Raw genomic sequence first — 23,204 nt, 5'->3', positions numbered from 1 at the left:
GAAATGCACACGCCGATGCCTCTGCAGTCCAATGAGAGTCGCGCATTAGATCCGATCAGGTCGACATTTCTAGACCATTCACTTGATCCTCGTTTCCGCGTGTCAGATTTCTCTGCTTTGCGTCTTTCTAACTTGTGATTCTCTCCTAGAACCAAGTAAAATTGATATAAAAACGAAGAAAGAGGGTTTGTAGGGTCTACAGATATCAGAACTAGGGTTTCTAGGGTTTCTGCGAGTTCATATTGTCTTCCCACAGGTTTGAAGAAAGCCGCTGAATTTGGCTGTAAAGACAGAGGTGGTAGTGGAATTGGTGTGCGATGGGGCCCACCATGGAATGTTATTTAATTGTGGAGAGAAACAATAACGGGAGGCCCACTAAATCAAGTTGGGGGAGGCCCCTCGAGTTTGTGGCTAGCTTCATTGCTCTTTTACACTATGGGGAACCTACTTATATAAAATTCAAATAATGGAATACAATTGTATGATAGTTGATTTATGATGCGGCTATCTTTGTACAGAAATGTGCATTTGACAATTTTCAAAAGATTGAAAATATCATGGATTTTTTTTGAAAAAATATATATAATCATCATTCATAAATATTCACCTGGTATTATATACTTACAATTATTATTTTGTCCCAACACTTTTTAAAAGTTTTGTAATTATTATTGACACATTTTGTTAAAAATGAACATGATTGTTAATATGCAAAAAAAAAAAAGGATAATTATTAACATGTGTTCAATTATTCAAATTTCTATTAGATCACATGTGCATAGTGTTAGTGTCATGTGTGTAATTAGTAGTTTGCAACGAAAGATTGATATGGATTATCTTGACATTATATTATATATTTTTAGTTTAACATTAAAAAATAATAGATTTAGTTGGAGATTGTGATTCTAGTAACACCTTATCTTATCTCCTCTCTCCCTTCTTATGGCAGTTTTATTATTATTTTTATTTAATTAGATTCTCTATAAATTGTCTACTAAAGTATAGGTTGTTATTATTCTAATAACAAATCCAAGACTTTTTCATACTCTATCTTTCATTATCACTTAAGTATAGACTTGAATATAGGTCCTAACTTGTGTCTTTGAAATAAGACTTGTAGAGGAAAAATAAAGACATTTTAGAATGTGCTTAAGGAATACGTGTTGACAAAAGAAAAATAACTTGATATGGTTGAAGTCATTTAGTTCTTAATCCTCAAAAGTATTATGTTTTCAAGAGCACACAAACTTATCACGACAGTATCTTAAAAAATAAGAAACAAGAAAAATGATAAATAAAATGGATAAAGTCAATAGTTGATCTTCTAAAGGACTTGGTCTAAAAGATGAGTCCAATTAGAAGAGTGTTTGTTTCAATTACAAGAAGGATATAAATCATAGGAAAATTTAATGTTTACTTCAACACATAAACAAAAAACTTAGTAGGAAAATGATAGACTATTTTTCCACAAAAATGTAGAAACCTTGATTTCTAGTTGTAATTGTCATGGTGTTAGGATAATGCTAGTTAATCTAACTAAGAATATCATATTGCATTCTTGACATAGGTTCCCATAAGAACCTCAATGGTGACAATTAGTTTCGTGTCCTAGATAATATGAGGTAATGATGATAATATTGTAACTAGTGATGCTTGTTTCGTACAAGTTATTGGCATGAGATAGTGAAGTTCAAAAATAGCTTATTTAAAACATGTTTATGTATCATTATAACTATGTAAATTCTTCTGTCAATACAACAACATATTTAAAAGGATGTATAATGAGTTTCTTAGGAATATGTATCATAACAAAGCGACTACGAACAATTTATTAACTATTGGAAGAATTAGTACAAACGATGAATTGTAGATGTTTTAAGCAAAATTATGGTCAACATAATTAGGTATTGATTTACTTGGTTAATAATTCCAACTTTATTTGTAAAATAAGATATTAGGTTACCTCAATTCTTAGAGAATTGATCCTTAAAGAGGTGTGGAATGAATCAAGGTGTTATGAATCTTATTCCATCCAAAAGTTTTTGTAAATGGTGTTAATAGGCTTAATTTGGTGTATAATAATTTAAAGAATTTGGACAACTATTCATATAGTATCGTGAATTATGTTATTTTTTATAAAGAAATGGAAGGAGAACTTAGCTTTACTTTATGAAGAAGAAGGATCTGGGTGTTTTAAAATCTTAAACGCTCCTAATGAAACTTGGACAAAATTATAAACTTTATTTAGAACTCAAGATTTGATGAGGGGTCATATGTATGAAAATGAAATCCTTTTCAAACAAAAGTATGGGGATTTCTCATTCATGGGGAGATGACATACATTATACAACTGTGTGCAGTCCTCAAGAAAATAGAGTTCAAATTTTGAATAATCGGTCCTTAAAATAATGGTCAATTATATGACACACTCAAAATGGCACCACCATACTAGGTGGATACCCTCAAGTATGCATGTTGTATCTAAAACAAAATACCTCATAAAGTTGTAAAGGGAGTAACTATATTTAAAGCTTGGATTGATTAAAAACCCTAAGTAAAACACTTTTGAGAATTTGATTCTCATACATGAGCCCCCATTCTAGTAGAGAAATACAATGCCATGGATCTTCAAGTTAATCCTTTTTTAATTTGTTGGATATCTAAATGATGTCATAGGCTAAATGATTTTTGATCCTATCACTCATGTAAGGAGTTCATTAAGGGGCATTTTTGAAGGAGAGTCGTGTTATGCCTTCTTCTAACACTTCTCCATCTATTATCACTTTTGGTAATATTTCAACATGAAGATAGCTCTCATAGGGGTCTTAATTCTCCTTTTTTTAATGATAGGGTCTTGCTTATCCAATTCAAATGGTTACATTAGTGGAAAGGATTCACACTCCTCCCATAATCATCATTTTGAGGATGTTGATTCTCCTATATATCCTCTAACATGGGAACCTCTTATGGCTATCCAAATATTGCAATTTTTAGATGTACTTAAGGAGGTGTTATTGTGGTCATTTATTCATAGTTGGCAAATTATTTTCCTATTTGACCTAATATTTTTCCACACTATGAATTAAGCTAGATTTGTGAGTGGGTGAATGGTGTCAACATCTCCAAGGGGATTTACACTTGCATATTTTAGGCTACTATGGTGGTATTAACCACCTCTCGCCTCTCATTTTCTTTCTATACTCACTCCTAACTACCCATGGTAATCCATTAATTTTCATTGTAATTGCATTTTGTAGCTATTTTATCTCGTGTTATCCTAATACTATTTTTATTTCATAGAATTTGGATTCATAGTTTTATTTTTATTCAATTTCACTAGGCATTCTAGTTTATTCATCTTTTCAAATTTTAACAAAATAAAATATACATAAATCTCATACGACTAACCTAGATGTAGGCCTCTCCAAACAAGGAAGATACAATTCAAATCCACTCCCATAAACAATCTTGTAATCCTAATAATATCTCGTAAATCCACATCATAAATAAACTCATATGCACAAGGTGATAAAAATGTCAACTATTTCTACAATGAACTATCGACAACTAACAAACATAAATAAATATCTATATCCATAAAAGGACAGAGTATAAATTATAATGCATTTGAAAATAAGATGGGAAATACTTCACTATGATGATTGATAGAGTCAACCTAGGGCGGGGAAAGAGATTGTTTCTCTAAGACACACCAAGTCACAATGAGTCTCACATCCATATTATACATGAAGGCTCCTCAAAATTTCCTATTAAAACCTCCAAAGAGTAACTATGTCAACAACAACTCACTCGGGTAAGTCTCTAAATATGCACGAGCACCTAAAAATATTCAAGCTCTACTATGTCCCCAATGTAATTTTTCTGATCTATAGTTTTTGTATATATTTTTATTAATATTATAATTAAGTACATTCATTTAAAAGTTTTTCAAGATCATAGTATACCACAAACCCTGACTGCTTGCCAAAATATCACTTTTAACTGTTCATCAGCCCCTGACCATCCCTTCATGATTTTTCCATTTGACTTTGAAGTAAATATTGTCTTTACTCAATTGATACATTTCCAACCACCTAAGTAGATACAACATTAGAAACAAAAGGCCACCTTGAAGAACAAAACCACCTATACATACTAATTAAACCACCTTTACAAAGGACTCAAAATACCCACTTTACATATTATACCCATTACAGTTTTTGATTTCCCTTTAACAAGATTTCAAACAACAATACAATGACAAAAAAAAAGACACAAAGACATCACTATTAAATTTGAATGGCCTACATTTGGGCCACCTCATCCTCCTCCCAAGTCCACACCTTTCCCTATGCATACATCCTCTTCTCAGCTCCTACCTTTGTGCCTTTGCATTGAGGGCCTAAAGAATTCTCTCATCTTTTTTGCACAATGCATTTTTGAAGTTTTCCCATGCCACTCTCATTGAGGCCTCTTTATTTAAACAACTTGGCTAATGGATATAATAAATAATGTTGAATATTTCTACCTCCTTTGGGTCTTTTATGCACTTCGATACATCAAACCCTACACAAGTATCACCCATTCAAATTTGGAGTTGAGCCCCAACAAATGTCATCTGCCACTAATTTTTGCATCACCCATTTTATGATCACTACATCCTCTACTAGTTCCAACCCTAATGTAAGAATCAAACTCATAACATCTTTATTGATGTGATGTCGATGTTTGGTTTGGATAGATTCATCACCCAAAACTTCCAAGACAACCCTCACCACCTCTCATGTCACCTATTATTTACTTCAGTCAAAAAAGCTTGTTTTTGTCATGTCATTGGCAGAGAAAATTGTCCTCCATGCATTTTTCCACTTCTCTACCCAAAGAACTAATCAACATTACAATTAACAATTCTCTATCAACATTCCTGCTTTAAAGCCCATCGTACATACATTCATCACATCACACATTTTCCAGTCAATCATTGAATGACAATATCATCCTTTCCATGACACTTCATCACTCTCTCACCTCATCATTACTGTTGTCAACCATTTTTAGATTGCCAAAATCTTCCTCTTTTGTCTCATTAATTACTAATCTTAAAGCCCATTTTGATAATGTGTCCACCACATCATTACCAACTCGTTTGATGTGGGAAAATTTTAAGTCTCAAAAAAGTTAATTCTATCTAGATAATGTTAATATATTTTTGCAAATGCAATACCAACATTGATCCCACCATGATTGCTTCTACGATTACTAATCAATCACCTTCCAAATGTAGCTTATTTACCCCCATGTTTTTATCCAAGCCTTACCACTTCTATAGTAGCTAGCAAGCTTCCACCACATTGTTCATTCCATTTTCAACTCATTTAGCTTCAACTTTCAAAATGTTCCCTCTACTATCTCTAGCCACTCATCCAATCCCACTTGGTCCACAATTCTCTTTTGAGGCACTAGCAAAATTAATCTCAGTCCATCCTTCCCTCAACTTTGTCCACTGAATCCTCTCCATCTTTTTCATTGTTGGATCAACCCAACTCTAAATGTAAACTGTACTCTTGTGAATCCCTTAATCACACGAGAAATGCAATTAATTCTAAGATAACTATTTGAACCATTGTCAAAGGTCCACTTATGCATTTCTAAAAAGAGGAATACAACATGAAATTTATGGTCTAAATATATAATGTGCTAATACTCTCATGTACAATCAATGTTTCACCTTGTTACAACATTGGAACACCCTTTGAGTTGAAGACACTTGCCAAAAACGACAAATAATAAACTTAACCTCAACCAAAGAATTCAATTCTCATATATGTGCAAAAACCATGTAAACTAGATAACCCATTATATAGAGCTCATAAAAGCATGCATTCTCACATTTTTTTGCCTTCAAATATGCTTTTTTTTTTTTTTTTTTGATTGGTAAACGGTCGAAACCTAGATTAATTGTTGTTATTTATTTTTATGTGTTAAGTGGATTTGAACCCAAGACCTCTCACATGAGAGGCTCACAAGTTACCATTGTGTTGTAGGCTCTTACCTTTCAAATATGCCTAGTTGTTCAATTCATGCCACACATATTAACTCCACTACCTACTAATGTCTTACTCTCACAACACATGTGAGCCTTTTTTTTTCTCGCAATTTTACACCTAATTTAAAAAAAAATAAAATGGAAAAAATTATAGCTGACCAATTAGCTAATTTTTACAAAATTGAAAGCAAAACTATTTTTGAAATGTACATATCCCACGCCCTATAAGCTTTATAAAGCGTTTGGGAGAAGAGCATGCAAATGGGTACTTGTTCCTCATCTTGGATTAAGAGGACTCGTAGGGCACACATATTTTCCTGTGTTTAAAAAGCGCAGGTGAAGGTGACTAGGACTAGGAGTCCAAATCATAAATCATATTTTTATTGATGTACGCGTAGTTGGTCACCACTAATTCCTCTCCTCCACAAATTTTTTAATACGAGTCCCCATAAATATTGACATAAAACTATTAATAAACGCCAACCAAATGAAATGTAAATGAAAGTAAATGCAAATTCAGCCAATGACAGCCGCGCATTAGATCGGATCAGATCGACATTTCTGGTCCATTCACTTGATACTCGAATCCACGTGTCAGAATTATCTGCATCGCTTCTTTCTAAAATATTTTCACGACTAAAATAAACTGTGGAACTCAGATCGCAACGACGGAAAGATAAAAATATAAAACAAAACACGCAGAGAAGGAAAACTTCTAGGGTCTTCTTCTACTTTTCTTCCTTACACCCTTTATAACACACCGGCTGCGAAATATTCGAGTCATTTGTGCCGGAATTTTGAAAATCTGCGGTGCTCTGCAGATGGTTTTCTGTGTTGAGTTGTTTTTGTATTGACTTCGTCGGAATTTTGGCTTTAAGGAACGGTCAGATTCGACTACAGAACTCCGAGAAGTTTCAGGAATCCGCTAAATTTGGCTGTAAATATGGAGGAGTTGGAGTTCTTCCGTTGAAACAGAGGGGTTTACGGATGGGGACCAGTAATTTGGTGGCGCCCCCCTGCAGTGCAACGCCATTGGCAGATCATTACATTTGTGTTTGAGCTATGTCAGATTGGAGCTTGTTTGAGGTGAGTTTTTCCTTAAATAAAAAAAAAAAGCACTTGAAAACCCCCCTTTTTTGAGAGGGTGTGTGGAAAATTGAAGAAAAGTAATATGTAATGGTATTAATGGCAGTGAAGTTTTAATATTTAGGCCGAGTAAAATTTGACCCTACATTGCTTTCAAGGAGGGCTGCCTTTGTTTCTTTTGATTTTTTCTGGTTGGATTTTGTAAGCTTGCGAAGAGTAGGGTTGATAGTTATAACAGTTAGGTGATTCAAGGTGATAAATTTTGTTTTCGCTAGGTGTCTTTGAGAGCAGATTGCTTTCAACATGATTACAGTTTTACCCTTTTTTTTGTTTCAGTGAAAAATAGGTAAAAAAAAGTATCAGGCAAAATCCCTGCTTAGCAATTTTATGGTCTCCGATACATTATTTTTTGAAGCAGTTTATCTCTCTAGCAAATTTTGAAACCTCTTCAATATTTCGTTTTGTTACTGTGATCGAGCCCCGCATCTTAGTTATAATTTCATATATGGCGTAAATTTTGTACCCACCAAAACTCTAGTCGAGCAATAGAGAAAAGTTTCACCCTGAAGGTAGGTATCGGAATGTTAATCGAATCATTAATGTGATGGTTTTTTTCCTCAGGTTCTGAATGTAGTTTTTGTTAGAAAGCGGGGCCTTGGGATTTGATTCACTCTTTCAAAGTACTGTCTACCGCCTTTTTATCACACTGCGGGGACAAGCTTGAACAATATTATCGAGGTTTATAAAGATTTAACCAATGCAAATGGATAGTTACTGCCTTTCAATACAGTGAGGGACAAGCTCGGATGATTTTACCGAGGTTTACAGAGTTTGAACCAATTCAATTGTACATAGATATACTGCCTTTTAACACAGTGAAAGACAAGCTTGGATGATATCATTGAGGCCTGTAAACATTTTGCCCATTGGAAAGTATTCCATGCAATTGGGCGAGATGTCTTGCAGAGTTACGGGCTGTCTTTTGCCTGTTAAAGGATTTTTGCTTGGGTTATTCTGATGTACTAGTCCATCGTTAACTGGAGCACGCCAATTCCTCGAACAGTTTTAAGTTTGAACATAAAAGAAAATAAATTAATTACAAATTAAAATAAATAAGATAAAAAGTACTTGCAATATGTTATACAACAAAATATATATGGCTTCATAATTAAGTATAAATAACAACAGCAGTTCAGAAAAGCACGTATATACTTGAACCAGAAAAGTTGGTATATAGTGGAACCTGAAAAGGATCAAGTATTTTCTATGTAGAATATACATGCTCATTGAGCGATGGGGAAATAACTGAATAAATGAATAAGTTGGAAGCTTATCGTTGAAGGGACCAAAAAACTGGAACAGGGATTGCTAAAGATATTTAACGACATAGAGGGGATTCACACTCTATATCAGAGTTAAATATCATAAATATTTGGGATCGAAATGGCCAGTAAGCTTAATCTGAGCATAAGATTCTTTCTTCATACATACCGCTCTTAGGTACCCTTGGGAGGAATCCATAAAAAGTATTTCCATAATGGACATAGGAAATTTTCAAGTGCTAATTTTCTTATAAATTTGACAACTTTTTGAATCTAAAATATAGCCAATCAATAGAATTTTCCAAAATCATCATAATTTAATTTAATTTGGAAATTACTTTCAATCTTTTATTAACATTTTTGAGGTACATCAAAGAATATCTATTTATTAATAGAAAATTATGTGCTTAGGAATAGATAGGACCATGAACTAGTCAATGGGAATGCTAAATACTATGACAATAAATCAGTCATGGTGTATTTTGAAGTCAAATATTGTCATATTTCATATGAAAATAAGTAAAAAGGTTTCTTTCTAGTATTTCTAAAATAATGAAAACTCCTTGGACCACTCTCAAGAAGTTTGGCTCTTTCCAAAGACTAGATTGATCAACTTACAATATGCTTCCTAAAAGCATTAGCGAGAGTCCATTATCAAAGGAAAATTGTAGATGTATTTCAGAAAATTTTCAAATAATGCATCTCTTTTCTTGAGTTGTCTACATTATTTAGATTAGGTAGAATGTTATTGGAAACTTTATTTTCAAAGGAAAATTGTCAATGTATTTCAGAAAATTTTCAAATAGTGCATCTCTTTTCTTGAGTTGTCTACATTATTTAGATTAGGTAGAATGTTATTGGAAACTTTATTTTCAAAGGAAAATTGTTGATGTATTTCAGAAAATTTTCAAATAATGCATCTCTTTTCTTGAGTTGTCTACATTATTTAGATTAGGTAGAATGTTATTGAAAACTTTATTTGTTTCAAATACTTGAGTTCTCTAGACAGTAGTAGACACTATTTCCTAAGTTTATATAGAGCTTAGTTATGAAATGATAGGGTAAGGGGATGGGAATAATAGTTATGCCATTTAGGGGAAATTGGTTTGTGGGACTAATTTGAGTGTATTTTTTTTATGAAGATTGTTCCTACAAATTTTAAGTGTAAAATACATTTCAATTTTTAATCAATATTATAGATCATTATTTGTGAGTTAGATATGTATTTTCAATATAGAAAATTAAATAAGGTAGTCTAGTGAAATTGGACAAACATTAGATTGACCAGTTAAGAACATTACTCAAAGATTTAGTCAGTAAAGTAAACTATACCTTTATTTATTTATTTTTATAAATTTCCTTGACTAAATCTCTAACAATACAATTATATATTTTATAAAAGTACAAAGATTTATCATTTTGGTCAATTGAGTTGTGTTGTAATGGTTAAGGGATGCATTTAAAAGTGAGTGACCAAGTTTTAAATCCTACTTTGTGATAAAGAGGTCTTATTTGATGTACTTCTCATTAATGGGGCAACGTGTATTAAATTCTAAGTCTTTTAAAATGCTTAGAGCTATAGCTCAAGGATGTTCATAATCACTCTTTCAAAAAGGAGAAGAAATCTTTCATTTTCATTTGTGTATTATGTTAATCATCAATGTTTATTTATTTAGTGAGTTGGAAAGGTTCTTGAATTATTCTACACTAATAGTAAATTATTAGAATATTAATATAGTTTACATGAAATAATACTACAGGAAGTCGTGGAAGTTGGATGTATTCCAAAAATATGTTTTAGGAAATCAATAAGGATGATCATTTGGTTGTTGCATGATATATTCAACTTTTGCACAAATTTGGTTCATCTTAAAGAATAAAATTTTACTTTGTGGAAAGCTCTATGATACACAAGACTAGCAACTATTGAGTAAGGACTTTTTCATCCCTCTCATTTTTTATCTTTTTAAGAAAATATGAAGCAATGGAACATTCTCTTTATTTTTGGGTGTATATTCTAATTACTCTTTTCAAAAGAAGGGAAATATATATTATTTTTATTGATATATTAAACTTAATTATTGGATTTTTTTTTTGTAGTATGCTATTAATCCTATAATGGGCAATTCACTTGCCCATTATTACATTTGTTTGAAGGCATCTTATATTGAACTCTCAAATGTTACACACATGTCTTGGCCATTTAAAAAGAAATTGTTGGAATTGTTTGCCATCGTGGAATTTGTATTCATTGTGTTTGTTCTTAGTGCTCTAAAATATGATGGTCTCTAATTGCTTGTATGTATATAGATGCTTTGCAACATCAAAATTTCCATTTCTTTCATAGTTGTTTCTTATTTACCTTATTATTAGACTTGAACATTTTATATTCTATAGCATTTGAGTTGTGAAGTTATATTTTATTTTTATTTACTTGTCCATTGTACAATAACTTACAGTTGTAGCATGAGATGCTCTTATGTTGGGGCTTCAAGAAAGAAGTTTGTGTATTGTTTTTAATACTTGCATGTTTTTTATTTGTAATAAAATGAACAATTTTGTGTAAATGAATTGTTTTTCCAATAAAGATAGATCATTATGCTTAATATTCACTATTAAATTTATTAAGAGCTTGTGGCCACTACATTTTAAAAATAGGGGTAAAATCATCAAATGGGGCATTGGCACCTCATCTTGAATTCTTTTGTCATCTCCTTATTGTGTTCATATTTTTAGGCATCTTACCAAATGCTGCAATCCCTTTGCCAATTTTCTGAAATGTTAAAGATGAACTTGCAAATAAACGTCCCATCTTTGAAGGACTCACTTTGCCAAATGGATGTAGCCACATCTATTTAAATTTAACTTGATCTTGCATACTTGAGAGTTTTCTCATTCTATAAATGTCACACCATGTTGAAGCCTAAAAAACGGCCATGTTGAAAATCATTTTGGGGTGCACAACTTGTCAATTTTTTAGCTGCAAATTAATTTAGTGATACACCCCATCGTTGAATGACTTATTTTGCCAAATGGATTTAGGCACATCTATTTAAATTTAGCTTAATCCTATATACTTGAGAGTTTTGTCATCCCATAAATGTGACACCATGTTGGAGCCTAAAAAATGGCTATGTTGAAAATCATTTTGGGAGTCATATTATGCTTTGATACCAAACTTCTATACCAATGTGTAATGGCAAGCCAGAATGGCTGATTACTTAGATAATTAAAGGAACTATCTCTATGTTGCTAGCGCCAAAATGACAAATATTCTAGCTGTTATATGAATGCTTAATCATTTTCAGAATTCTTTTTGAAATGCCAACGCTAGAATAGCAAAAGAATTGGCCATGCATAATATGATTTTAAATTCAGAATTTTCTTTACTAAGCCAAGGCTAGTTAGGCAGATTATTGGTTGTGATTACTGTTGTCTTGCATTTTGTCACCACAAAATTTTGGTAACAACACAACTTTTTCAAACTAGTTTTGCGTTTTTCAAAGCTTGAATTTGATATTCAATTGTTTAATGTAGATCGATTGATCCATTTCAGTTCGTATATCAAATCATTTTATTGAAGGCCTTTGTCAACTCTTTTTTGTTTTGCTTTCTGTCGAGACTTTGATTGATTTTTGAAGCCTTCATCATCCGTTCTTTGCTTTTGAGTTTGCGTTTGTTGTTTTTTAGTGCTTTGGTTTTGCTCATGTCATACCTTTTGCTTTTCTTTTCAATTCGGTCTAACATAGAACTCAATTGGAGTTGTCAAGCAAGAGATATCCCTGTTTTAGTGCCTCAAAAGTGGACATTTTTGGTGCAACAACACGAATTAATAATATGATGTTATATTTTTAATTTGACTTTCACTTTTTGATAAATATAACTTATATTCATTTTTTGTTACGTTTTTAAGTTACTTTAACTTTAAATTTTTCACTTAAAGTGACTATAGTGCACTTCATGTTATAATTTTAAGTTGAGTTACTTTTTAATTTTTAAATCATATGCTTATTTAAATGTTACTTTTTAAATGATGTTTATATATTATATTTTTAAATATGATAGATAAATATTTTTTATGACCCATTTAGTAACATTTTTATAATTTAAGTAGTGAAATGACTTTAAGTTATCAAAAGTGGATATTTTATATGTCATTGCATATAAAGTTCAACTTGGTGGACCTTTTTGATGTCATTACATCAAAAGTCTATCATAAGTGGACCTTTTTGATGTCACTGCATCAAAAGTTGAGTTTTTATGTCTTTACATCCAAAATGTGAGATGTAATTTAAAATGTGCATCGTCCTCCAAAAGGTCCGATTTTGATTGCTTGCACATTTTAAAATATGCTATTGACCCAAAAAGGTTCGATTTGCCTTTTTTGCACATTTTAAAACATGCTATTGCATTTAAAAGGTTTGATTTTAAACTAAAACATATTTTAATGTGTATTGGCCTCCAAAAAGTCCGATTTTGAAGAAATACATGTCTTTGCCCTCCAAGAATCTGATTTTGATCATAAATGGATATTTTCTTGATGGATTTGCATCGGATTTTTTCTATGGGAGGTGTTTCTAATTGGCAATGAGTTTTCTTGCATTCAAAATGGATCTAACAAGTTCAAAAACGTTTTTGGAAGCTCTACTCTAGGGCACGTTTTTGAAGAAATCAGCAAATAACTCCATTTTTGATCCATGTTTTTGCTCCAATCCAAATCGATTTGGCTTTATTTGGTGTTTGCATTGCATGTTGGTGCATGATTTGAGGTCGAAACACCAAATCGATTTGCTCATGCACCATGGTGAAAAATGTTTTTTGCTAAAAACGTCACAAGCACATGCATCTTAAAAACGTTGGATCTTGGAGCAATTTTAGGGCACGTTTTGGCATCTTTCAACAACTATTCCTTGTTTTCTGCCCTCTCCCATTTGAATTTGTAAAAGGTTGAAAAATTCAAACGTTTTTGGAGATTTTTTCAACATTGGAGCATCTTTCTCCTTCATTTTTGGCACTTAATCTTCATGTAAGTGGACTCTTTCTTTCTTGCTATTTAATTTGTGCTTATCTTGCTGATTTTATGCACATAATTGCTTGATGATTGCCACTTGTTGAAATTTATGCCATGGAAAGTGCATTTTTTATTTAAAAATGAAGTTTTAGTTCATTTTCATGTTTTTGGTTCTTTCCCAAGTTCTAATTTCGAATTTGAGTGTTGAAGTATTTTGCATCTTGGCATGTTTGATTCACTTTCCAAAGGTACATTTTTCTTTGTGTTTTTGTGTTTTGTTTTTGCTTGCCCATTTTCTCCACTTTGGAGAAGTCACAAGTGCTTTCCCAAGAACTTGTTGTTGCTTCACTTCATGCGAAAGCATTATCACGTTCCAGATTCTGTTTTCATGTCACAACACCTCACCTCTTATTCGACGAATGCGATTACATGTTTTCCATCTCATTCACCATCTACACATGCATGTAATACTATTTTTCGCTTCCATTTTCACTCATCTCACTTTTCGCATCCATTTGCACTACATGATTACACGAAATGCATTATGTGTAATTGCATCCAAAAGGTTCAATTTTGATTCAAAGTCATTTATTGAAAAGTCAAAATGATGTCATTTTCATCTCCCATGTACTTTGACTTCCCCTTTCACCAAAAGTGACTATAAAGCTCATTATCCCTTTTCCCTTTTCCATTTCCATTCCTCCATATGCGTTTGCATCAACATGAGAAAATATTTATTTTTGCTTCTTTCTATGCTTTTCGTCTCATCCTTCATTCACACTTACATGTGAAGTGCATCCTCTACTCGCATTTGCATCCCATCTCATCTTTCATCTCCTATTACATGTTGCACTTGCATGTAATCATTTTTCATCAATAATGTCTTGAAAACCCTAAGTCACATTTTGAAAATCAGCAATCTCCATTTGCACGCATTCCCATGCGCTAAGCACTTAAAAAAAAGAGAGGTAAAGGTGTTAATGGAAAGTTGTTCCGAATTTACATCCGGACAACATCGACAAGGTTTTCAAAGTGTTAGAGACTCCAATTTGTGTTGATCTACAAAGGAGAATTCACGACAACTTGAGCGAGAAAAGCTAGATCACATCAAGTTTTTAAATGACAACGGACAATTCATCAAAGTCAGAGGTTATCAAAAGACGCAACACCATGGTTATCGAGGTGAACGCAGCGGTACAAAGTACAGGAACTTCCGATCCTGTGATCATTCAGGATTGCATCGTGAAGTATAAGGTCCTTCAGAACAATCCCTAGGATTGTTTCCTTCTATTTTGTCTTCTTTCTTCTTCTTTCATATTTGTAGTTGGAGAGGATGCATTGTATGAAAAAATGTAATTACATGAAATGCGAGTTGCACGTGTAGTTGCATGTAACCCTATATTTTCTCTTTTAGTTAGACTAGGTCAAAGTTGGTTGAGTTGCTCCCACTTTTTCCTTCATCTTTTTCTCAACTCCTGTGCCTATGTAAAGGAGTGCCCCCTCATTGTAAAAATCATTATCTTTATGCAAGAGAGCTCTGGAGAAATTGTGCCAGCAAAACATTGTTTGTGTAAGCACTATTTTGAGATAGTGAATAAAAAGGAGCATTTGACACTTAACTTTGATTAAATGAGATTGTTGCTTGCATGAGTTATAAGCTTTATCTATAATTCATCTAAGTTATTTCTGATTCATGTTATCTTGTGTTCTTGATAATTGTATCTTGTGAATTAAATAGAAAGAGTTAAGAAGCAATTGGAGCCAGAGCTTTGACCGGGAGCAATTGTGGAAGTATAAAGCTAGAAGCTTTGTCTGTAGCTTATACCCTCTTAATTCGCAAAATAGTTAAGTTATTTTTATTTTAGGAGGCTTTGTGCCCTAATTGTAAAGATTTTCGATATAGAAGTACGATCAGACTTAGAGCCAAAGCGGTACATTTTCAGCTAGCCTTTGAGTTAGTGAAGGTTTATCGGTATCACTGTTTCTAGCTCTTGATAGAAGTGTAGTTAGAGATTCAATCTGCCCATTACTCACTCCACGAGTAAGTGGATTCTTTCTTGAAAGATAAGAAGAGAGGATATTGGTAACACCCATTTTACAAAATCTCTTGACTTCTTGCTTACCTTGAGTTGATCCAAGGAACAGTGAGAAGGGGGAGCCTTCCCTTTAAGGTAGGATAGACTTTGTCTCACATGTTGTGGTTGGCCATTCTATTTTGCGACTAAATTTTTACCCAAAACTGTAGGTTGCAAAATATACACCCAATAGTTTTTTGGCGACTCTAATGGGGACTACGAACGCATTTGAAAGCCTCTTGCTTTCGTTTGAAGTTTAGTTCCTTATTTTAATTGGCATTACCAATTATCACACTGGCAAGTTTTGAGCATGTGTATTCCCGGAGAAAGAAAGGTGATAGTTCTTCAGGTCCTACCAGATCATTCTGGGCACAACAAGCTCGTTTTGATTTATTTACCAGAATTCCTTCTCTCTCCTGTACTACAAGTTATCCTCCTAAAAAGAATACTCTTGTGCCTAGTGAAGATTTCGAGTTTTTCCTCAAGCCCCTTGTGTCTGCTACACAATTACATCTTGCTACTACTATCCCTCCAGTCATCAATATGGCTACTGGTCTGTGGGGAGCAATTTTTGCTCTGTTAAATCTTGCAGCACCATTGCATGCATTACCTCAAGGTTCTCATAAGAATTTTCTCAAATTCTACGGAGACAGTAAGCAACACCTAGATGAACACATTAAAGCCTTCTATATTGCTGTGGAAGTCTTTGGTGTTGAACATGAAGATAAATCTGTAAGGCTCTTTATTGAGACTTTACAAGGTATAGCAACTGATTGGTTCTATAATCTGGAATCTAATTCCATCACAGATTGGGCATCTCTGCATGCTAAGTTCCTTGAAGGATTCAAGTATGCAGAAGATGAGCATGCTCTCCTAGCATAACTCACTCAAATGAAGAAGAAGGCAAATGATGGAATGCGGGAGTTTATTGCTAAGTTCAATAAATTAGCTAATAGAATTCCTACTGCTTCTTAGCCCACTGCCACGAATTTGAAGTGTTTCTTCATCAATACTCAACTTCCTGAAGTCAACTTTTTGTTGAGAAGTGTTGCTCCTGCAACATTGGCTCTTGCACAATCTTTGGCAATTGAGATTGAAGATGTTTTGATACTTGTGGGGAAGATTCACAAAGATGCTAGCTGATTCAAGAACAATTCCTTCTTGAAATCCTCTTCATTGGGCACATTTGATTCACTAGTTTAGAAGTTGGCAAATGAACTTCTTGCTCTTAAGAAGCAAATATCTCCACGTTCATATGCAACACCATATAAGGATATTCCAAGGTGACCTTATCCTAATGTTGCGAATAATTATGCAGCTAAGAATCAAAATAAGCTTCCTCCTCCTCCGGAGAGGCTTGCACTTGAAGCACCACCAAGTAACACAGCTACTAGTTACTTCGAAGCTAATCCAATGAATGATAATCAAGATGAATATCCTTTCGAGGATAATGCTGCTCTGTGCCATGATGATCCTCAAGCAGCTGGTGACTCTACTATTGGTTACGTGCAATACAATGATGAAGATCATGAAATTGATTTTGCACAAGCTTATGTACTGATGACACGTTTACAAACTAAGTTGGCTCAACAACAAGAGGAGGCTGAAAAGAAGTTGGACATTCCTCAAATGCCTGTCACCATTGTGAAGAGGGGAACTCCACTGCCCAATCTGCCTAATGATCTAACTAAAAATCAAGTAAATGCTGATCAAACTACTTCTGCATCTAATGTTTCAAAGCCCAATATGCCTAAAACTCAGGCTGAAAACTTCAATTCTTCCTTAGCAAATTCCTTCCAAGCTTTTGATATCATAGATCATGCTAAGAAGACCAAGATTCAGATGTTAGAGGTAGAATACCTACAAGCTTATCTGGATCAGCTGGATAGACTTGCTAAATTTGTCAAAGAATCCCAGCCCACCCAGACTCATTTGGTTGCTTCTGAAGTCAAAAATATGCTGAATAACTTAGTAACCATTCTATCCTTAGTTCTAGGAAAGATTGAGCTTTTTTATTTTTCTCTTTTGATTAATGGTTTTAAGTTAAGCAACTGTGTTATAGTATCTGGCATCTTTGATAATGTCATGCCTGCGAAGGTTGCAGATGCACTAGGTTTGACTTTAAATCAGTCTTTTGGCCTCTAAAAGGGGAAATCAAAGATGCTCAGTTTGCCTTTGTGTCTTTCCCAGACAAAAAGATCAAAATGACGGTCTTAGTTGCTGATGTACTAGCCTCCTATGGTATGTTACTTGGTCGCAATTTTTGCAAAGATGTAGGAGGAGAAGTCAACATGGACATGGCTGAAGCTAGAATACCTGTTAAAGGTGTTATGCAAAAATTGTATCCTGAAAGAAAAACGAAGTATGTGGTAGTCAAGTTCAATGATCCACATGCCTAGATTTTTTTTGAATCAGCAGGGATGGGAAATTGCTATCTACATGTTGATGAAGTGTTTGAATTTGTCAAAGAGATTGGACTGATTTTGAAAATTCTTCACCACTATCAGACACTAAGAGATTTTTTGATGCTGTTGAAGCTATAGAGGAAGATGTCATTCCGAATGAAAAAGATATTCTTAAAGATGATCCTATGGATTGTTTTAAAGATGAAGAGATGCATTTTGAAGGTGATTCCATTGATTCTCTTGAAGGAAGAATCATTCTAAATGATTCTTGTGCAAGTACAAGTAGCTCTACTACTGTTTGGGTTATGGAATTCGATGGTAGTTGTGCTTCTATGGGATCCGGTGCTGGAGTTGTTTTCATTTCTTTTGATGGTGAATTCTTCCCTTTTTCTTACAAGTTACAGCTTCCTAACACCAAACATGACTGAATATGAAGCCTTGATAGTGGGATTGAACATGGCGCAGGCTAGAGGAATTCAGAACTTGCATGTTAAAGGAGATGCCGAATTGGTAGTGTCTCAAGGGTCAATATCAAGCTAGAAATGACCGACTTAGACACTACTGTGATTTAGCTTGGGATTACATCAAGCTATTTGATGCTTTCATAGTTCAGTGATCCCTAGAGAATCGAATGACATAGTTCGCTACTTCCACATTAGGATTTTGAAGACAACATATATGAAATACAATTGGTCTATTGACCAAGTATTCCAGATAATTGTGAACATTGGCAAGTGTTCAACGATGATACTCAGATCATCGACTTTCTCAAAACAAAGGAAGGTTTGGATGAAATGTACTTTGAAGGAGGTGAATATGACCCAACTAAAGCTCTCTCTGAAGTAGATACGGAAATTGGTCATGAAGTCATTCAACTTAAAGGGAATAAGATTCCAAAAGGTTTGGTTTCCTTGGAAAAGTTGTTTGATAAACATGATAGGTATATTAAAGAACAACAAAAGACAAGGACCAGGTCTATGGAATAGTACAAGAAATACAATACCTCAAGGTAAATCTTGCAGCACCATTGCATGCATTACCTCAACGTTCTTGTAAGTATTTTTCCGAATTCTACGGAGATGATAAGCAACACCCAGATGAAAACATTAATTCAACTAGAGGAACTTGTGGCTTTAGCTAGAGGGATTTTTTCAAATGGATAGAGGATGTTTACATTTATGATAGCAATACATGGTAGGTTGACCTAATTGAGTTTGCACTCAGATGATTTGAAATTTTGGAATCCACATGATTGGTGTACTATTTTTGATGTGCCATGATGAGTTGCTTCACAACACCAAGCATGGTGATGTTTACATCAAAGTAGTGCAATGGATTGGTGGGAGTGTTTTAAAGGTTGATATGGAATCCATGCGTTTGGTTCCATCATGCAGGTGTGGATAGCTTGATTGTTTGAGGGCAAGCAATCTCTAGGAATGGAGGACTATAATGTCCCAAAATTTGGTGCTTATTTCAATATTATTTAGTGGCGTGCCATCTGTAGATCATTTAGGGCACTTTGATCTACACTTACTATTTTTGTTAAGTCACTTGGATGTTTTGCTTGTACTATTTATAGTAAGTCACTGAGGTGATCAGTTGGCATCATATATATACTTGGAAAGTGGATTATTCACATGAGTTGATTATAAAAGTAAGGATGATTTATCCCACATTGCTTATTGGATGTGTATCCTTTGCCTCAAGAGGTTATATAAACAAGTTGCTCTCTCATTTGAGGTATCTGATGCCATGAGATTATAATATTGAAATATTATCTCTATTGTTGCTGATTATCTGGTGACTCGTTTCCAAGGACAAAAACCCTTGGAAAATTGAAGGTTGGACTCAAACACAAACCTTCTATGTTTAGTGGATTGGCATTAGAGTCTACCATTGGGCTTTAAGATTAAGTTTTGTGAATTTATCAATAGGAGGAACTGAGGTCATTCGAGGGGTGGGAAGACATTCAAGGAGACCATCCATTTTGGATTTTTTTTTGTGTGAACAAGGACAAGTTCTAGAGTTACCAACTGCGCCCAGGTTTAAGAATCTTCCATCTTGAATGCACAGAATGCACGTGTTCAGATTTGCGGCCAGATTTAGAGATGTGGGGGCAAATATCATAAGCAACTGAAGGTGACATGGCAGAGAACCTTTGTGCAAAATTATCAGATTTTGGGTGGGCATTGCTATCCCCTATACTTTTGTACGTGGACCAGACATGGAGGTGTCTGAATACATCGTACTATAGCCACATCTAGTAAGTGCATTGGAGAATTGGAGAGGAAACAAGACTTGGCAGCATGCTATGTGTTGGAAATAGGGTCTGGAAAGAGTAGACACACTTGGGAGCAATTAATCAACCATTTTGGAACTTCATTCCATATCTTGATGTTGTATGTTAATTTACTACTAAATTTGGCATTCATAGTATCATCATACGATTTAGTAAGGAAAGTATTTGCTTGGTCAAATGTTCTCTTTTGCTCTATAACTGAAAGCACTCTATTGTCCTCAAGGTTGTTTGCAAACTGTATGACAAAATGTGCTCATGAAGTTTGGGGTATTTACAAGATGACATGTCCACCAAGTGTTTGTGTTAATGCCTATGAATGAAGCTGAAGTCTTTTTGGATGAAATATACGATTTAAGTTGTTAAGTGCTTAAAGTATTTCTTATGCATCTTTAATTGTTATCTGTCTGTTATAGTAGCATAATGTTTTTCAAAATATCCTTGCGAGAAGTTTGTATTTGCTTTGTGTTTTTGCTGCAATCATAGGCAGGGATCTTGCACCTACTATGCTTCTTCCTTCCTTGATGAATCCTTTAAAAGTATCATTATAATTCTTTCTTTCATTCATATCCTAGCCCTGTCTTGCTGGAGGATGATCGTTGGCTTTCAATGAAATCATTTAGTATTTCGGAATTTTTTTCAAACTTTGAGAATATTATTCAATTTGACCGTGGTTCCTCTATTTCCCTTTTTAGGGAACTTATCTCTTGCTTCAATTTGGCTCAAATTATTTTTTCACTTAGCTTGCTCTTCACCTCATTCTCAACTTGTTTGGTTTCTCCTAGTTGTACTTTCATATTCTCAATTATTTCATTTAATTTGTTTTTATCTTTATAAAATTTTTGAATCTGTGAAATTTGACCAAAATAATTAAACCTGAATAATCCTTTGATATGACTTTATGGAAATCAACATGGTAAAAAGAAAATTGCAAGTACTTGCTGACTGTTTGAGGACTCTCTGAGTTTGCAATCTATTATTTTACCTTTACATATGTATAAAACATGGCATGTCTATACGTGTGAAAGTAAATTAAGCTTTTTCATTGACTTTTTAAATGGTTTGTATTGTTTTCGGTAATTTTAATGAATATCTTATTATCTATCACAATATTTTTTCAGTTCTCATTAATGGCTAACATATTATTTCATTGTTAAGTGAAGTTATGATGGCAATGAAATTTATTTGAAGCATTTGTAATTCTATGTATTTTTTTGTCTTTCTGGAAAATAATGTTCTTCAATTTGGTAACTTACTTGCCAACAGTGATCACTTATTGCCTACTCTTTGTCTATTGGACGAGGAAGTGTGCATGTAATAATCATGCATTTTTTGATTGTGATGAATTTTTAAGTTTTAAGATTTCAGTTTGAAATTTTATGGTATTCTTGAATTTCCATCTTAAATGAGGAAAAAAATCCCTGTTCACTGTTTCTTGTTTTCTTGGTTCAGGACTGGAACAAAATTCATATCACTTTCTAGCTTGGTGACAGTTTATCTAAGAACCCCTTTTTATTCATTTTTCAGATTGATGGTGCAGTTTGGAATGAATCTGGGGAGAGTGATGACCATATTGTGCCCGATCCGAAAGATGCATGGGAAGGTACATGCATTGTGAAAGGGGAATCCAAGAAGTTTTGTAGGGAAACCTTCAATGCTTTGTCTAAAAGTGCAGAGCAAAGGTCTGTAGGAAATAAAAATGTTTGTCTTACAGATAAAGGAGTTTCGTTATCTTCAGTTACTAAGGAGGAGCCATCGGCTCAGTTACTGGATATGGAGCCATTGTGTGATCTACATTGTGAAAAGCAATCTGCTACTTTCAACCTGATGCATCCCAATGCTGAAATGGGGAGTAAATCTGTGGACAGCAAAACTTACAGAGATATTAAGCAAGAGTCAACTGAAAATGACCTGATTACAGGGATTTGTAAGGAAGGCCCTACACATGAGAATGGAGACTCTATAGTTGAGGACAGGGATGATAGCTTGGTGAATAATTTCTGCCATTTCTCTCTTAGTGATATATGTCCACCTGAAGGTGATCTTGAATTTTTTGGGAATGAACATGAAGATGAAGATAGTTGCACCCTGTTAGATTATGGTTGGGAAAATATTGGAAATTTTGAAGACGTGGACAGACTTCTTAGGTAACTCTAGCTTTAACTTGTTTAGCTTCTTCCCCTTGCAAAAAGTAGTTAGTGAAGTGTGAAATATTTCATTTTTCCTATCATGAATATGTCAGGTCAAATTTGAAATTCATACTAATTATATAAATGTGCATCGATATAAACATAGATTAATATAGAGATAGTTTGGCATTTATGATTTCATTCAAGGCTGAATCAAATTTCTTATGAGTTATCATATTGTTCATGTTATGATCCTGGATTCCTGATCTCTTTTGGCTCATGGATTCATGCCATGTAGTTTTCTGATTTGTAGGTTCCTTTCTAAGATTTATTCAGATCAAATGATCATTAGTGCAACTTTTTTATTATGTTATTGAATAAATATTTATTTGTTTTTCACCTTATGAGTGATCCTTGTTCCAGAAGCTGTGAATCTACATTTGGACATTCAGTGAATACTGGTGTGGATGAATTGCCATGGCCCTTGTCTTCCTCTGCTTGCTTTGATAATAGCTTTCAAGGAAATGTTCAACAAGGGCATCCCTCATCAAGCCCAGAATCAAGAGCACTTAAAGGGAAATTGCAACAAAATGAACAAAAAATGGAATTCATGCCTTGTGACCATCCTCCTACTCCAGCTACATGTCAGATAGATGGTTCAAAGGGCTTGGATTTTCAGAAAAAAAATAGCATATCAACTACAGACAAGCCCATGAGGCATGAATCATCAAGAAATATACAGGAATCACAACAAAATGTAGTTAATGGTATTAAATGCTCATATGGGGAACAGAAGGTATGTGGATGATATACCAAGTGATTTAGAACAAGGAG

At 33.9% G+C, this 23,204-nt stretch overlaps 1 protein-coding gene across 3 annotated transcripts in view; it reads left to right on the top strand.

The window, feature by feature from the left end:
* The first annotated feature begins 6,694 nt into the window (after window positions 1-6,694).
* The window catches only part of LOC149532444 (agglutinin-like protein), a 63,338-nt gene continuing 46,828 nt past the window's right edge, over window positions 6,695-23,204 (top strand). Inside the window, exons 1-4 of one of the 3 annotated variants that reach the window (XM_089803452.1) lie at window positions 6,695-7,132; window positions 10,215-10,384; window positions 21,769-22,388; window positions 22,794-23,166. In XM_089803452.1, coding sequence (XP_089659578.1) covers window positions 22,015-22,388; window positions 22,794-23,166 — 747 coding nt within the window. In that variant the 5' untranslated portion in view covers window positions 6,695-7,132; window positions 10,215-10,384; window positions 21,769-22,014. Of the gene's footprint in view, window positions 7,133-10,214; window positions 10,385-21,693; window positions 22,389-22,793; window positions 23,167-23,204 lie in introns of all 3 variants that reach the window. The other 2 variants (XM_089803450.1, XM_089803451.1) reach the window with 2 other exon arrangements.

The sequence above is a fragment of the Cupressus sempervirens genome, chromosome 10, assembly GCF_028749045.1.
Source record: "Cupressus sempervirens isolate cs-2001-9-10 chromosome 10, ASM2874904v1, whole genome shotgun sequence".
Lineage (NCBI taxonomy): Eukaryota > Viridiplantae > Streptophyta > Pinopsida > Cupressales > Cupressaceae > Cupressus > Cupressus sempervirens.
The sequence above is the reverse complement of the archived record's forward strand: the minus strand, read 5'-3'. Positions and strand labels throughout refer to the sequence as shown.